The sequence below is a fragment of the Palaemon carinicauda genome, chromosome 4, assembly GCF_036898095.1.
Source record: "Palaemon carinicauda isolate YSFRI2023 chromosome 4, ASM3689809v2, whole genome shotgun sequence".
Lineage (NCBI taxonomy): Eukaryota > Metazoa > Arthropoda > Malacostraca > Decapoda > Palaemonidae > Palaemon > Palaemon carinicauda.
Window position 1 is genome coordinate 87,349,675 of NC_090728.1, and position 16,573 is coordinate 87,366,247.

The 16,573-nt window shown below is 38.0% G+C and overlaps 1 protein-coding gene across 1 annotated transcript in view; it reads right to left on the reverse strand.

Annotated features, from left to right (window-relative positions):
- The window catches only part of garz (Sec7 domain-containing protein garz), a 329,166-nt gene that overhangs the window by 190,310 nt on the left and 122,283 nt on the right, over positions 1-16,573 (reverse strand). Inside the window, exon 9 of the mRNA XM_068371820.1 lies at positions 13,215-13,412. Within this exon, the coding sequence (XP_068227921.1) occupies positions 13,215-13,412 (198 nt within the window). The remainder of the gene's footprint in view (positions 1-13,214; positions 13,413-16,573) is intronic.

The window sequence follows — 16,573 nt, forward strand, 5'->3', positions numbered from 1 at the left end:
ACAAACCTATTACCCTTTTCCAGCAATATGGTTATACTATAAAAAAATATAAGATGCTTGGATAATTCATTAGCAAATAAATGTTCTCCGAAGTTACTGAAGACATTTTTAAAGATTTATTTATATAAAACTTGGAAATCTTTGAACAGCATAACACTTGAAACCAAAATCTTGTATACGAATATTAGGCAAGAAAGGATGATTAATCAATTTGTGAGTGATATGCACTGAAAGCCATACAGCAAATTGTCGCGCAGAATTTGAGAAGGCCTATTTGTATGTTACTAATCCTTTTATTATCAATACAATAATATTCTTCAGTAAGTCTTCTTATATACTTGTTTGAGAAAAATATAAAGTTAGGTTGGTTCTTTGATATTCTTAATAAATAAATAAAATAGGAATAAAATTATGTAATCAAGTAGCTAGACGGGAGTGGAAACTTTTGGTGTAATAATACATTAAGAATATAAATACATAACACAGATACATACTATAAAACATTATAGTTTATCTTATAATAATTTACTACTTAGGAAGTTCAAACCATCCAAGCAGGTAAGTGACCCTCGTCCAGACAATACCTACGACTGTGGGCTGTCATGTTGTGGAAAAATTCCAAAAGATTTGTCACACATGATCACATTTGTCTAAAACCATGTTGGCTGTCTATCAGAAGATTATTTTTCTCTGAATGTTCTACTGTTTGATCTACTATAATTGATTAAAAAATTCTGCAAGGCAATGAAATTGGACATACAGGTCTGTAGTTGCTAGGTTCTTCTTTTGGTCCCTTCTTGTAAATTGGAGGAACATTTCCTATTTTCCATCCTTGTGGTGCCTTTCTTTCGTTGGCTGTCTTTTAGGAAAATTTTGTAAAAGTGTGAGGTTATCTCTTCTTCTAGTTCTATAATCTCTCTTGACTGACAGGTGCCTTAGACTTACCGAGTTCTTTTATTTTCTTTTTTATATCATCCACTGTCAAGGTGATTATATTTAAAGGTTGTGGTCCTTCATATTTGATATCTGGTTCGGGGAGGGTCATTGACTCTTCCCTAGTGAATAAAGTTGTGTACAGTAATATGCTTTCATCCGTTTGGCTTTTTCCAAATCATTTTTCAAAAGTCTCTTAATAGGCTAACGTTGTTTTTGATTGGTTTTCTATTGTTTACATATGCAAAAAATTCTTTTGGGTTTTCTTTACTAGCTGAAGCCACTCTTTTCTCTTCATTAATCTTAGACTTTCTAACTAGTTTATCTACATTTTCGGCTGAACTTCTTATGCTCGGAAATCTCATGAATTAAAGACTTTGAACCCATTGATTTATGTTTGCTCTGTCTACTTCTTATTGCATTAGCTATTTCTCCGTTGAACCATTTAGGTTGTGGGGTTTCATTTGGTAAAATTTTTCTATGCAGTATACATTTGCCACTTTTTTCTTTATATATTTCTAAAAAGGAGTCACATTGTGTATATATATATATGTTCCCTTTTTCGTTGTATTCTAAATTCTGCATTTATTCCTTCAGTTGTATCCTGTTACTATGGCTGTAGTCTAACTTTTTTAATAATTTTCCTTTCTTTTAGATGAGGAATATCTACCTGAAACCTAACTATTTTGTGGTAACTTTTGCCAATATTTTCACCTACTGAACACTGGATACTAAATTTTCTTCTGTTGTTAGCACAATATCTAGTATGTTGTTTACCCTGGTTGGTTTATCGACCCAGTGATGGAGGAATACATTGTTGACGAATTCTAGTAGCCTATGTCCCTCTGTATATGATGTAGAATTCATTGTGTCCCAGTTTACTGTTGCATTGAACTGTCACATTAGGACGGCTAACTTATTGTTAACTTCTTGTCCAAGTTGTCTCTAGAGCTCTTTATCCTGTTCTTGTGTTTGATGGGGTGGTCTGTGTATTACTAGTATGGACATATTTTTTACTATGCTGATAATTTTCTCCACTGTCACTTCACATTCAGTTTCTGATTTAATTTCTATGGGGTTTAGGTGATTTTTAACATAGAGCATTAACCCTCCACCTTTTTTGGTTAGGCGATCCTTATTGAAAAGCTTGAAACCTGGGATTTCGTATTCTCCATTAAATCCTTCGTTTTTTTCCTGGATCCAGGTCTCGGTAATGCCTATGGCATCTAGTTCATCACTAGCTATCATTGCCCTGAAGTTTTCTATAATTTTCTTTTTCTCTATGGCTCTACTACTTTCCCTAATTTACTAATGTTTTAGTTTTACTTTTATCTGTATTATCTAAGTTTTCAACAAAATTTCCTTGATTTGTTTTTGAAGGATTTTCTAAGAGTCCAGTTTGTTCTTGGTCTACTGTGGTTAAGTAATTAAGTACTTTTCCGTATACTCTCTTGCCTTCTTCACTAAAGTGTATTCCATCTCTTTTGTATAATTTTCTCTTCCCGTACAAAGTGTCCCAGAGATCTATAAATTTCATTTTCTTTCTCTGGCATGGAGACTTGAGCCTTTTCTTTATCCCTATGGCCTTACTGAGAGTGAAGTGACTGACATTGAGTCTTGGGAGAATACCTATAACTATAGTATTATTGGTCTTGTTTCTAGCTGTTTCAATAGTTTTTTCTAGTTGTTTAACCATAGGTTCTGTTTAGCCCTTAGTATCCTTTCTTAGGAATAGGTCATTTCCAGTTGCCTGAATAATAACAGTGATCTTCTTGTTCTTTGATGTAGATTTACTAACTACTACTACTATCTTCTGTGCATTGGCAAGGAAGTCACCTTTCTCCTCTTTTCGAGGCCAAAGTGCTCCCCTTGGTCCTTTACCATAGTCTCCAATTACCAACATCTCGTCTTCCTCTTCCTCTGCTAGGGGGCTGTATCTGTTTTTGGTGGTAGTTACATTTTTAGGGTATTGTTTAGTCTTCTTGGCCTTAGCTACTCTTCCTCTAGTGGGTTTCATGAACTCTCTGCTTTTGTTGGTTCTTTCTCTCTAAGTTCTACCCTTGATTTTACCTTATTTTGTATTTCTTGGGTGCTAACCCCATTTTCTGCCACATCATCGATGAATTCTTTTTTTCCTTATTTCTAACTGTTGGAACTTCAATATGACTTCTATCAATTGTTTTCTTAGTTCTTGTTTTCATTTTTCCATTTTCCTATTTCCGGTTCCTGCTTACAGAACCAGCATACAGTATTACGGTGCAGGTTTGCAGAACACCCTTTTTTGAAATCTACACACCATTTGTTAATTTGGCATTTCACACATTTGCACTTTAACTTCAGTTTCTCTATCATAATTATTTTCTCTGTGATATTGTCTAATGCGTACATTTGGAAATCAAGGCTAATAACTTCTATAACTATTAGCTTTGGGACCACTAGTGTAAAAAGAGAGGGGGGGGGGCTGATATTTACCCAACTGCTGCCGCATCTGCTTAATCCTGGGTGACTTAACATTTTTCTTGGCCTAACCTCACACAAGTGCTCCTAAACCAACAGTTTTGAGAGAGAGAGAGAGAGAGAGAGAGAGAGAGAGAGAGAGAGAGAGAGAGAGAGAGAGACAGAGAGAGAGAGAGAGAGAGAGTGTGTGTGTGTGTGTGTGTGTGTGTGTGTGTTCTACAAGGAGTTACAAGGATTTTGGATGTCTCAAAGACTTTTTAGTCCATTCGTGGAGCAATACAGTTTAAGCATTTAGTGTGTTCTTATGATCATGTCTAACTTAAACTTGAACTTGCTTACTACGTTACTATTTACGACATCCGCTGGAAGTAGATTCCAAGTATTTTCTATTTTGTATGTAAAGAAATCGCCTCGTTGAGTCTTGCTGTATCTTTTCAATTCCATTTTCTAGCTGTTACCTCTGGACTGATTTGTGCTAAGCGTGAATAGATTCTTGTAGTTTTCATTTGTTATTCCCTTAAGAATTTTGTATGCCTCTATTAACTGTCCCCTTAGTCATCGAGTTTGTAGATCAAATAAGTTCAAGCATTCCATCCTTCGTCTATATGCGAATTGACGTCGTGTTGGAACTACGTTTGGTCACCCTAGCTTGTATGTATTCCAGTCTATCTATATCCTGAATACTTGGAGCTCAGAATTGGACTCCACATTCTAGATGGGGTCTTATTAGTGATGTGTACAGCTGTAGTAGTGTCTTTGTTTCTGTATCTGAATTGTCTCTTTATGTAGTGTATTAATTTCTGTGCTTTCTTTCCAGCTTTTATGCTCTGTTTGGTGAACTTCAAATCCTTGCCGATAATAATACGGAGATCTTCCTTTTGGTCCACACTATTGATTTCATTACCCAGCAGTGATTAATCTGACTTTGGGTTACTATAACCAATGTGCATGACTTTACATTTCCCACAGTTGAAAGGCATTTGCCATTTTCTGAGTTTGCACCATTAATGCCTAATTTAGTATCGTTGGCAAACTTGGCTATTCAACTAGTTAATCCGAAATCTATATCGTTAACGTAGATCAGAAATAGCAATGGGCCAAAGACAGACCCTTGAGGTGCTCCGCCTGTAACAGCTGCCCATTCTGAAGCTTCTCCATTGATTACAACTCTCTGTTTTCTGTTTGTTAGCCAATCTTCTATCCATTTAGCTGGCTTGTCAAGGATGCCTAGTACTCTAATTTTGACCAATAACTTTTTATGAGGAACTTTGTCAAAAGCCTTTTGAATATCTAGGTACATGATGTCTATTGGCTTGCTTTTGTCATAAATGCTAAATTGTATAAAAATTCCAAAAGATTTGTCACACATGATCTCTTTTGTCTAAAACCATGTTGGCTGTCCATCAGAAGATTGTTTTTTCTCTCTATATATTCTACTATTCAATCTACTATCATTGATTAAAAAAATTTGCAAGGCACTAAAGTTACACAAACAGGTTTGTAGTTGCTGGGTTCTTCTTCTAGTCCCATCTTGTAGATTGGAGGAACATTGCTTAGTTTCTATCCTTGTGGTGCCTTTCTTTCGTTGGCTGTCTTTCAGAACATTTTGCAAAAGTGTGGGGTTATCTCTTCTTCGAGTTCTATAATCTCTCTTGGATGAATATCATCTGGACCTGGTACCTTAGATGTACTGAGTCCTTTTATTTTCTTTTTGACATCATCCATTGTAAAAGTAATTCTACTTAATGATTGTGGCCCTTCATATTTGATAGCTGGTTCGAGGAGGGTTGTTTATTCTTCCCTTGTGAATACATTTGTGAAATATGCATCCATCTTTTTGGCTTTTCCAAATCATTTGTTATAAGATTACCCTCCGAGTCTCTTAAGGGGGCCAGCCGGCTTATGCCGTTTTTTAAGGACATGACTTTGACATTCATACCACTTTATAAGGTGACTTAGGCCATAAGATTTTTGCCTCTGACCTTTAGTTTTGCAACGCCAGGGCGATTTATCCTGAAAATTAGTGTTTTTCAAATTCTATCTCCTCCCTTGATACTTAATATTAAAACCTGGGATTACTACTGTATATAGACCTGATGTAGACCCCCAATAAAATAGTTTTTTTTTTCATAGTCATTTTTTTTCTATATATGAATTTATATGACAGGTAAAGTAGTGGAATGGAAGGAGATATAATCTAGGTTAATGTGGGTAAGGGTTAGGTTGGGTAGGGAATGTTGGGCGTTTGTCAGTGCGTATGGGCCAGGTAGTGAGAAAAGTGAAGAAGAGCGGAATGAGTTCTGGAATGAATTAACTAGGTGTGTAGAAGGACTGGGTAGAAGGAATTATGTAGTTGTATTGGGTGACTTAAATGCTAGAGTGGGCGCTGGAGAGGTAGAAGGTGTCATTGGGAAGTATGGTGTACCAGGTGAAAATGAGAGTTGTGAGAGACTGGTAGATATGTGTGTTGAACAAGAGATGGTAATAAGTGCTAGCTTCTTTAAAAAGAAAGATAAGAATAAGTATACATGGGTAAGAGTGGCAAATGGAAGAGTAGTAGAAAGGGCATTAATGGATTATGTGTTGATAACTAAAAGAATGTTTGGAAGATTGTAAGACGTGCACGTGTTTAGGGGTATGGCAAACGGTATGTCTGATCATTTTTTGGTGGAAGGAAAATTAGTTGTAGCAAAAGAGTGGGGGAATAGAGTAGGTGGATGTAAAAGGGAGGTAGTGAAGGTTGAAGAGTTAATAAAACCGGGGGTAAAAAGTAAATATCAGGAAAGGTTGAAAATGGTATATGACGAGGTGAGAGTAAGAGAAACTGGTAATTTAGAGGAGGAGTGGAAGTTAGTAAAAGAAAATTTTGTTGGGATTGCAAATGATGTATGTGGCAAGAAGGTTGTTGGAGGCAGCATGAGGAAGGGCAGTGAATGGTGGAATGAAGGAGTGAAGGTAAAAGTGGAAGAGAAAAAGAGGGCTTTTGAAGAATGGCTGCAGAATAATAGTATAGAGAAGTATGAAAAATATAGAGAGAAAAATGTGGAAGTAAAGCGCAAGGTACGTGAAGCAAAGAGGGCAGCTGACCTGAGGTGGGGTCAGGGATTGGGTCAGTCATATGAAGAGAATAAGAAGTTTTGGAAAGAAGTGAAGAGAGTAAGGAAGGCTGGCGGAAGAATTGAAGAGACAGTGAAAGATGGAAATGGAAGGTTGTTAAAAGGAGAGGAGGCAAGGAAAAGGTGGGCGGAATATTTTGAAAGTTTGCTGAATGTTGAGGATAATAGGGAGGCAGATATAATTGCTGTTCCAGGTGTTGAGGTGCCAGTGATGGGAGATGAGAATGAGAGAGAGATTACAATAGAGGAAGTGAGGAGAGCACTAGATGAAACGAGAGTAGGAAAAGCATCTGGTATGGATGGTGTGAAAGCTGAGATGTTGAAGGAAGGGGGTGTGACTGTACTTGAATGGTTGGTGAGATTGTTTAATGTGTGTTTTGTGTTGTCAATGGTACCAGTAGATTGGGTTTGTGCATGTATTGTACCACTATATAAGGGTAAGGGAGATGTGCATGAGTGTTGTAATTCAAGAGGTATTAGTTTGTTGAGTGTAGCTGGAAAAGTGTATGGTAGAGTATTGATTAATAGGATTAAGGATAAAACAGAGAATGCAATCTTGGAAGTACAGGGTGGTTTTAGAAGAGGTAGGGGTTGTATGAATCAGATTTTTACAGTTAGGCAGATATGCGAGAAATATTTAGCAAAAGGTAAGGAGGTGTATGTTGCGTTTATGGATCTGGAGAAAGCATATGATAGAGTTGATAGGGAAGCAATGTGGAATGTGATGAGGTTATATGGAGTTGGTGGAAGGTTGTTGCAAGCAGTGAAAAGTTTCTACAAAGGTAGTAAAGCATGTGTTAGAATAGGAAATGAAGTGAGTGATTGGTTTCCGGTGAGAGTGGGGCTGAGACAGGGATGTGTGATGTCGCCGTGGTTGTTTAACTTGTATGTTGATGGAGTGGTGAGAGAGGTGAATGCTCGAGTGCTTGGACGAGGATTAAAACTGGTAGGCGAGAATGACCATGAATGGGAGGTAAATCAGTTGTTGTTTGCGGATGATACTGTACTGGTAGCAGACACAGAAGAGAAGCTTGACCGATTAGTGACAGAATTTGGAAGGGTGTGTGAGAGAAGGAAGTTGAGAGTTAATGTGGGTAAGAGTAAGGTTATGAGATGTACGAGAAGGGAAGGTGGTGCAAGGTTGAATGTCATGTTGAATGGAGAGTTACTTGAGGAGGTGGATCAGTTTAAGTACTTGGGGTCTGTTGTTGCAGCAAATGGTGGAGTGGAAGCAGATGTACGTCAGAGAGTGAATGAAGGTTGCAAAGTGTTGGGGGCAGTTAAGGGAGTAGTAAAAAATAGAGGGTTGGGCATGAATGTAAAGAGAGTTCTATATGAGAAAGTGATTGTACCAACTGTGATGTATGGATCGGAGTTGTGGGGAATGAAAGTGACGGAGAGACAGAAATTGAATGTGTTTGAGATGAAGTGTCTAAGGAGTATGGCTGGTGTATCTCGAGTAGATAGGGTTAGGAACGAAGTGGTGAGGGAGAGAACGGGTGTAAGAAATGAGTTAGCGGCTAGAGTGGATATGAATGTGTTGAGGTGGTTTGGCCATGTTGAGAGAATGGAAAATGGTTGTCTGCTAAAGAAGGTGATGAATGCAAGAGTTGATGGGAGAAGTACAAGAGGAAGGCCAAGGTTTGGGTGGATGGATGGAGTGAAGGAAGCTCTGGGTGATAGGAGGATAGATGTGAGCGAGGCAAGAGAGCGTGCTAGAAATAGGAATGAATGGCGAGCAATTGTGACGCAGTCCTGGTAGGCCCTGCTGCTGCCTCCGATGCCTTAGATGACCACGGAGGTAGCAGCAGTAGGGGATTCAGCATTATGAAGCTTCATCTGTGGTGGATAATGTGGGAGGGTGGGCTGTGACACCCTAGCAGTACCAGCTGAACTCGGTTGAGTCCCTTGTTAGGCAGGGAGGAACGTAGAGAGTAGAGGTCCCCTTTTTGTTTTTATTTCTTTGTTGATGTCGGCTACCCCCCAAAATTGGGGGAAGTGCCATGGTATATGTATGTATGTATGTATAATTGATTCATAAATGAAGATCCCTTTGCTCAATATCTTGCTTCTTTAGGCAAAACGGTCACTCCATTCCTTTCTTTCAGTAACCCCGCTAATATCCCCGATATTATCCACTTCGGAACTTTTATCAGAGCAAATTTTCTTAGCTATGTTAGTGAGATGTTGAAATTATCTTTCCCTCTTTGGGATGATGAAATTCTTGCCAAAACCAGGAAAAAGACATAAAATAGAGTGAATGTTAGAGGTCAACTCAAACATGTCCTCTCTCTGAGGGCTGTGCTAGCAGTGAAGGCCGAAGGGTGTAATACTTCGTCTTGTGACTCATGGAATCTATACAGATGTCACTGCTCACAGCTGTTTTATTTTAAAATGCACTAACAATCAAAATTTACGATAGCAGAAGAAATACTGCACTTTCTTGCAGGGATCAATGTTTTTTGTTTATTGAGTTATTTTCACTAATTACTGTGTAACTATGAAAGTAGGAAGAATTTTCATAAAATATTTTGTATATTCATTTTCCATTGCCATACAAAGCTCAGTGAATTTTTTCAGGATTTTGTTTTTCATCCTATAACCCCATATATTGGCATACCGGCCAGGCCACTTAATGGGCTATTGTTGTTTTTGATTGGTTTTCTACTGTTTATAAATGCAAAAAATTCTTTTGGGTTTTCTTTACTAGCTGAAGCCACTCTTTTCTCTTCATTGATCTTGGCCTTTCTAACTAGTTTATCTACTTTTTGGTTTAACATCTTGTGGTCGGAAATTTCATGAATTGAGGGCTGTGGAAATATTGATATATGTTTGCTGTCTCTACTTCTTATTGAATTGGCTATTTCTCAGTTGAATCACTTAGGTTATGGACTTCCATTGGTAAAATTTTTCTATGCGGTACACATTTGGCACTTTTTTCTTTATATGTTTCAACAAGAGTGTCCCATTGTGTATCTATGTTCCCTTTTTTATCAGATTTTAAATTTTTGGTGTATTTTTTCAGTTTTATCCAGTTACAACCTCTGTAGTCTAACTTTTTTTTTAAACTTTCCTTTCTTTTAGATGAGGAATATTTACCTGAAACCTAACTATTTTGTGGTCACTTTTGCCAATATTTTCACCTACTGAAACTGGATACTAAATTTTCTTCTGTTGTTAGCACAATACCTAGTATGTTGTTTCCCCTGGTTGGTTTATCGAACCACTGATGGAAGAATTCATTGTTGACAAATTCTAGTAGCCTATGTCCCTCTGTGTTTGATGTAGAATTCATAGTGTTCCAGTTTACTGTTGCATCTAAGTCTCCCATTAGAACAGCTAACTTATTGTTAACTTCTTATCCAAGTTGTCTATACAGCTTTTTATCCTGTTCTTGTGTTTGATGTGGTGGTCTGTATATTACTAGTATGGTCATGTTTCTTCCTATGGTGATAACATTTGCCCTGTCACTTTACATTCGGTTTCTGATTTAATTTCTATGGGGTTTAAGTTATTTTTAACATAGAGCATTAACCCTCCACCTTTTTTGGTTAGGCAATCCTTATTGAAAAGCTTGAAACCTGGGATTTCGTATTCTCCATTAAATCCTTCGTTTTTTACTCTGCCTACAACATCTAGTTCCTCACTAGCTATCATTGCCCAAAAGTTTTCCATTTTGTTTCTAACCAACTGACCATTGAATTATGCCCTTCTGAGGAAATTTTCTATCTTTTTTCTCTTTCTCTGTTTCTTTGCTAGTTTCCCTGATTTACTAGCACTTTAGTTTTACTTTATTCTGTATTATCCAAGTTTTCAGCCACATTTCCTCTATGTGTTTTTGGAGGAATTTCTAAGGATTTAGTTTGTTAATGGTTTACTGTGCTTAAGGAATTGTACAGGCTGAGATTAAATTGGTTTCTGTATACTCTCTTGCCTTCTTCACTAAAGTGTATGCCGTCTCTCTTGTATAATTTTCTCTTGCCATAGTAAGTGTCCCAGAGATCTATAAATTTAATATTCTTTCTCTGGCATGTGACCTTAAGCCTTCCGTTAATACCTATGGCCTTACTGAGGGTAAAGTGACTGACATTGAGTCTTGGGAGAATACCTATAACTATAGTATCATTGGTCTTGTTTTTAGCTGTTTCAACAGTTTTTTTTTTCTGATTGTTTAAGCAAAGGTTCTGTTTGGTCAGCAGTATCCTTTCTTAGGAATAGGTCATTTCCAGTTGCCTGAATAATAATAGTGGTGGTCTTGTTCTCTGATGTGGTTTTACTAACTACTACTACTATCTTCTATGCGCTAGCTTCTAGATAGGACCTAACCTTTCTTGCAATTTTTGAGGCCGCAGTATCCCTCTTGATCCTTTACCATAGATTCTTCAATTAACAACATCGCCTCTTCCTCTTCCTCTGCCAGGGGAATGAATCTGTTTTTTGTGGTAGTTACATTTCTAGTCTGTTGTTTAGTCGTCTTGACCTTAGCTACACTTCCTCTAATGGGTTTCATGAACTCTCTGCTTTTACTGGTTATTTCCTCTCAAGGTTCTATCCTTGATTTTACCTCTTTTTTGTATTCCTTGGATGCTAATCCCATTTTGTACCATATCATCTATGACTTATTTGTTCATTATTTCTAACTGTTAGAACATGGCCATGACTACTATCAATTGAGGCTATTAGTAACAGAGGAGAGTAAGCGCTAAAATTAAAGTGAAGAAAAACGAGGTTAAAGTTTGGCAATATTCAACATGAGATAACTTTTGAACTAGAGCTAGAAAGCTGGGGTTGGTCTCAAAATTTATCTTCTCTCTTATGCATCATGTTGCAAAAAAAAAATAGATTTTTTTGCTAGAAAAATGTACATACATTATTTAATACTACCAAAAAAAACTGCCTTTTCCTCCTTTTTTTCTTAAAAAAATATATTTGCCTAAAAACCCTAATTAAAGTTAATTTTCTTAGAAAGTGTTCTATACCGATTGTGTGTACGTTATAAATTAAGTTACTCAGCTTATGTGAGTGAGCACATGCACACAATATGCACAAAATAATCACAATTTTCTTTTTTACACAAGTTTTGAACACAGTACTTAAATTTCTATACCTAACATTAATATAATCATTTTACTATTTTTCATTGCATGACATACAAAACACAAGTGTATGTATGTATGTATGCTAATGACTAAATCGCTGGAATGTGCGATGTCTCAATATTACAGAGGGCCGTGAGGAAAACGGAAATGAAGAATATTGATTGAGTGCTTTCGTGCTATTATTACACCTCCTCAAGTTCTTATGAATTAAGAATACATTGAAATGTATTCTTTATTCATAAGGCCTTGATGATGTGTAATAATAACACATAATCGAACGGTCAATATTATTCTTTGTTACCTTTTCCCTCCCACCCTACTGTCATCGTATGTATGCATGTATATTATTGCGTCAACCAAGTTCGTATGAATAATTAATATTAATCAAATTCAGGAAAAAAGTTATAATGGAAGGGCAATTGACGAGGCGGCGAGCAGTAAGATGGCGAGAGCCGCCTTGCGGCAGATGAGTGCTGAGAGGGAGTCCTGCACCCTCTAGGCGAGTCGCTGGTGCTTAGCTGGGGAGTGCCTAAGAGGTGGTGAATGCCGCTCACACGTCTGGCATGACTGGTTGTTGTCTCGTCTAGGTAGAGGGTCTCTATGTAAAGAGAAATGATCGTTCGTCACCTTTCTTGTAGGGCGACGAGTGACGAGGAGTCGGTGAGACAAGCTTAGCTGCAGCATAACGACCAGCTGGGTAAAGCTATAGTGTGGTGAGGCAGGTCATGCTATGCTGGTAAGTCACACAACACTGCAGCAAAGAGAACAGTCGTCCATGTACGAGATCCCGGGGAATCGTCATAGCAAGAGCCCGAAGGATCAGCGAGATGAGAGCCTGAAGGCTCCAGATCACGAGAGCCCAAAGGCTCCACATGACAAGGGCTCAAAGGCCTGAAGTCATGAGAGCCCAAAGGCTCAACAACATGAGGGATCAAAAGCCCGAAGTTACGGGAGCCTGAAGGCTAAACGTGATGAGAGCCCGAAGGCCTAACGTCAATAAAGCCCGAAGGCCCAACGTCAATAAAGCCGGAAGGTTCAGCGCGCCATGACTGAATGCTTTGGATCACAAAACCAGGAGTTTATGTGTAACGTGTGCCCAGAGGCCCAGGGTGAAGAGAGCCTGAAGGCTCAGTGCAACCAGAGCGCATGAAGAGAGCCTGAAGGCTCAGCGCAACCAGAGCCCAAAGCCTCTGGGTCACGAGAACCCGGAGGTTCTACGTTACATGAGCCCGGAAGCCCAGGGTCTCCTCAGTGTGACGAGAGTCTGAGGGCTCAGGGTCACGAGAGCCCGGAGGCTCAGAGCGATGAAAACCCAAAGGCCCAGAAGTCCGACTGAGAGGCAGATCACTCCTGACACTAAGGACTAGTGCTATCCCGGACACATCATTGGTCCCGGCAAGCCGGATACAGCAGTTGAGGATCTGTCTTGAGGGCAGACATGAATGTATCCCTGCTAAAATCTTATGGCTTGTCTTTTAGCAAAAGTGATATCTCCTATAAATAGCGAGGGTTTGTATAAAGTGACAGAACAATTCATTTTTAATCTAACTTAACTTATTGCTTATCTTCGAAAAAAAAAAAATATGGGAAAGGACCTAGTAAGAGATACCTTCTGAACAAGAGTAGCTGCTCGAACACGTGTCTCCTCTATAGAAGCTGCGCTTGATCCTGGAAGTGGTTGTAGCAACTTGGCCAATAAGGGAAAGAGTACTTTGTTAAAACAAGACTCCCATTCTCCAGCACTTAGTGCCTGTAAGTCATGATTCAGGAGTGCTCGCTGCAGGTATGTCATTGCCATATTTCGTACCTTTAAAAAAAACATGATTAAACTTTTATTCTCAAAATAGAAAGGAGCATAACATGTTAATACAAAGAAAATACAAATCTTATTCCATAACTACAGTTCATGAAAAAAGACAAAATTTTGATAATAAGATTTGTTATTTCTATACTTACCTGATGTTTATATGGTTCTCTCCAGAAGCTTGGTTTATTGATATTTACCCATGAAAAAAAAAAATTCATTCTTTTCTATAAACACATGTCTCTAGTAAAGTAATGCAACACACAATAGCTGTTAATAGCACGAAGCAAAGCACCAAGGACTCTTTCTTATTTCAGTTTCAAAATCGAACTATTCCCTATCCTCTTGACATCACAAGTCAGTGCAGAGGAAACTGGTATGTACATAGAGGAAACTGGTATGTACATATATGAAAATCAGGTATGTATAGCAATAAAAAATGTTATCATTAAAATTTAATTTTTTTCTATAAACCTCCCTGATGTTCATATTGCTAACTCCTACAGTTTGATGGAGGTTGAAAGCCAGTGTACGAGAGATATAGGTAAATTATTTGCCTCAATAGGCGTGGGAGGAGATAATGATAATGATGATAAAATAATTAGAATTCTAGACTCACTGGTCTAGATTAGTGGTAACAAAATCATTGACATATGGGATTCATGATTGTTTTTCTTAAGATATTTTGAATGTTTTGAAAATAAAAATCATAAATATAAAAGGCCACATTACCAACAGCATCTATAGGACCAAGAGCCAAGAAATTTTGATAAACAAACCATAATTCTTCCAGATGATGTTCAGTGAACCCCACCATGATACTCCAATGAGCTGCCGCTATAACTCTTTCAAAGCAAGATTTCTGCAATAATTAAGTGCTGTGGGTGTGCTCAAAACATGTTGAACCTTCAAGGCTTTTGAAAAAATTAAATCTAATTCTTTGTGAGTATCTGAGATTATATTTTTAACTAGAAATTATATTACAATTCTAGACAGGGAACAATTAGCAATTTCAACCCCATACAGCAAATTAGGGACACTACCTCTTTTGTTATAGTTTGTCCTAAAATACTGAATGGCTGTTACTGGAAAAAGAAATCTATTTTCTGATGAAATTCTTAAAGCTACTTTCTGATGAAATTAAAGCTATTTTCAGATGAAATTCTTGAAGCTATTTCCAAAAAGGGGGAGAAAAAATTATGGTAGATTCTTAGGACAAAATTCTAAAAAAATTTTGCTCTGAAGAAAGAAAAGAGAAAATAATTTCATGCTACAAGAGTCTGCCTTAAAAGAGTGTTTGCAGTTTATAACGAGTTTAGCTAAAGTGTTTTAGCCGTGAAATCTATAAGCGAAATATTTTTCAACAGTTCAACGTTGAGTATTTTGAAAACTGTTAAACAACATCCAAATTCCAAAAAATAATCCTGATTACTGGAGGCCTTTTAATACCTAAAGACTAACACACTGTATATATATATATATATATATATATATATATATATATATATATATATATATATATATATATATATATATATATATATATATATATATGTATATATATATATATATATATATATATACACAAAGTGGAACCTCTACATACGATTGTTCAAACACCCGAAGTAAAATTCGATCAAATTTTTCATCTCGACACCCAAAGTCATGCTTCAACGTCCGACGTAGATCATACGTGTAGAATTTTCTTGAAGCGTCGGTCGTAGTTTCTTGTTTACGCCGGTAGACGGCAGCACGTCAGAGCGACACCATTGAGCGTCGCATCAGTTCTCGGTGCTCACGCACATCCTGTAGTTGTCCTCTGTTCTGTCCGCTATTAACAGTGCTTATTATCTTCCTTTTCTCACGTTTACATTTTGATTGTATGTATAACCATGGGTCCTTAAATGCTTAGTTTCGGTACAGGTATTAGTAGAGGTAAGAAAAGGAACAAGGCAATGCTTTCATTAAAATTGAAGCAAGAAATTATAGAAAAACATGAGCGCGGCGTGCGTGTGAATGACCTGGCTAAACAATATGGCTGGAATATGTCTACGATCTCGACGATCATCAAGCAGAAGGCAGCCATTAAAGCAGTCAAACCATCAAAGGGGAACACCATTATTTCAAAACGTCGTAGCCCTACCCTAGAAGAGATGGAACGCCTTTTATTGATATGGATAAAGGGCAAAGATATTGTTGGCGATACGATCACTGAAACAATCATTTGTGAGAAGGCCAGCGCTATCTATTGTGACTTGAAGGCGGCGAGCTCTGGGGGTGACGTGGGGGAGGGTTCAACTGATCCTACAACGGAGGAATTCAAGGCGTCGCCGCGGTTGGTTCGAGAAATTTAAGAGATGGACCGGGATTCATTCAGTTGTTCAGCACGGAGAGGCTTCAAGTTCGGACACCAAGGCTGCTACCGATTTTGTTAAGAAGTTCGAAAAGATCGTGGAGTATGAAGGCTACGTAGAGCAGCAAGTTTTCAATTGTGATGAAACCGGTCTGTTTTAGAAAAAGATGCCTAGTCGAACATACATCACCGCCAAAGAGAAGAAAATGCCTGGACATAAGTCTATGAAGGATTGGTTGACTCTTGCCCTCTGTGCCAACGCCAGCAGGACTACAAAATAAAACCGTTATTGGTTTATCATTCCGAAAACCCTAGGGCATTTAAGGCACATAGTCAATAAGGACATGCTGTATGTACTCTGGCGAGCTAATTCTAAGGCTTTGGTTACTAGGCATTTCTTTGTTGAATGGGTAAACCTAGTTTTCGGCCCTGCTGTCAAGAAGTTCCTTCAGGAGAGGAATTAGCCTTCAAAGTGCTTGCTTTGCTTGGGTAAAGCTCCCGCTTACCCTCCAGGACACGAAGATGATATCATCAACCAGTTAAAATTCATCAGAGTGCTGTATCTTCCACTGAACACCACCCCTATCCTCCAGCCCATGGACCAGCAAGTCATCTCAAATTTTAAGAAGCTCTACACCAAGCACTTATTTAAGCAGTGCTTTAACGTCACGCAAAGCACCAATATTCTGGAGAAGCCATTTCAATATCGTGCACTGCTTGAAGATCATAGATCAGGCTTTGGGAGGGAGTAACTCGACGGACACTGAATTCAGCTTGGAAGAAGCTTTGGCCTGATGCTGTTTCTCCCAGA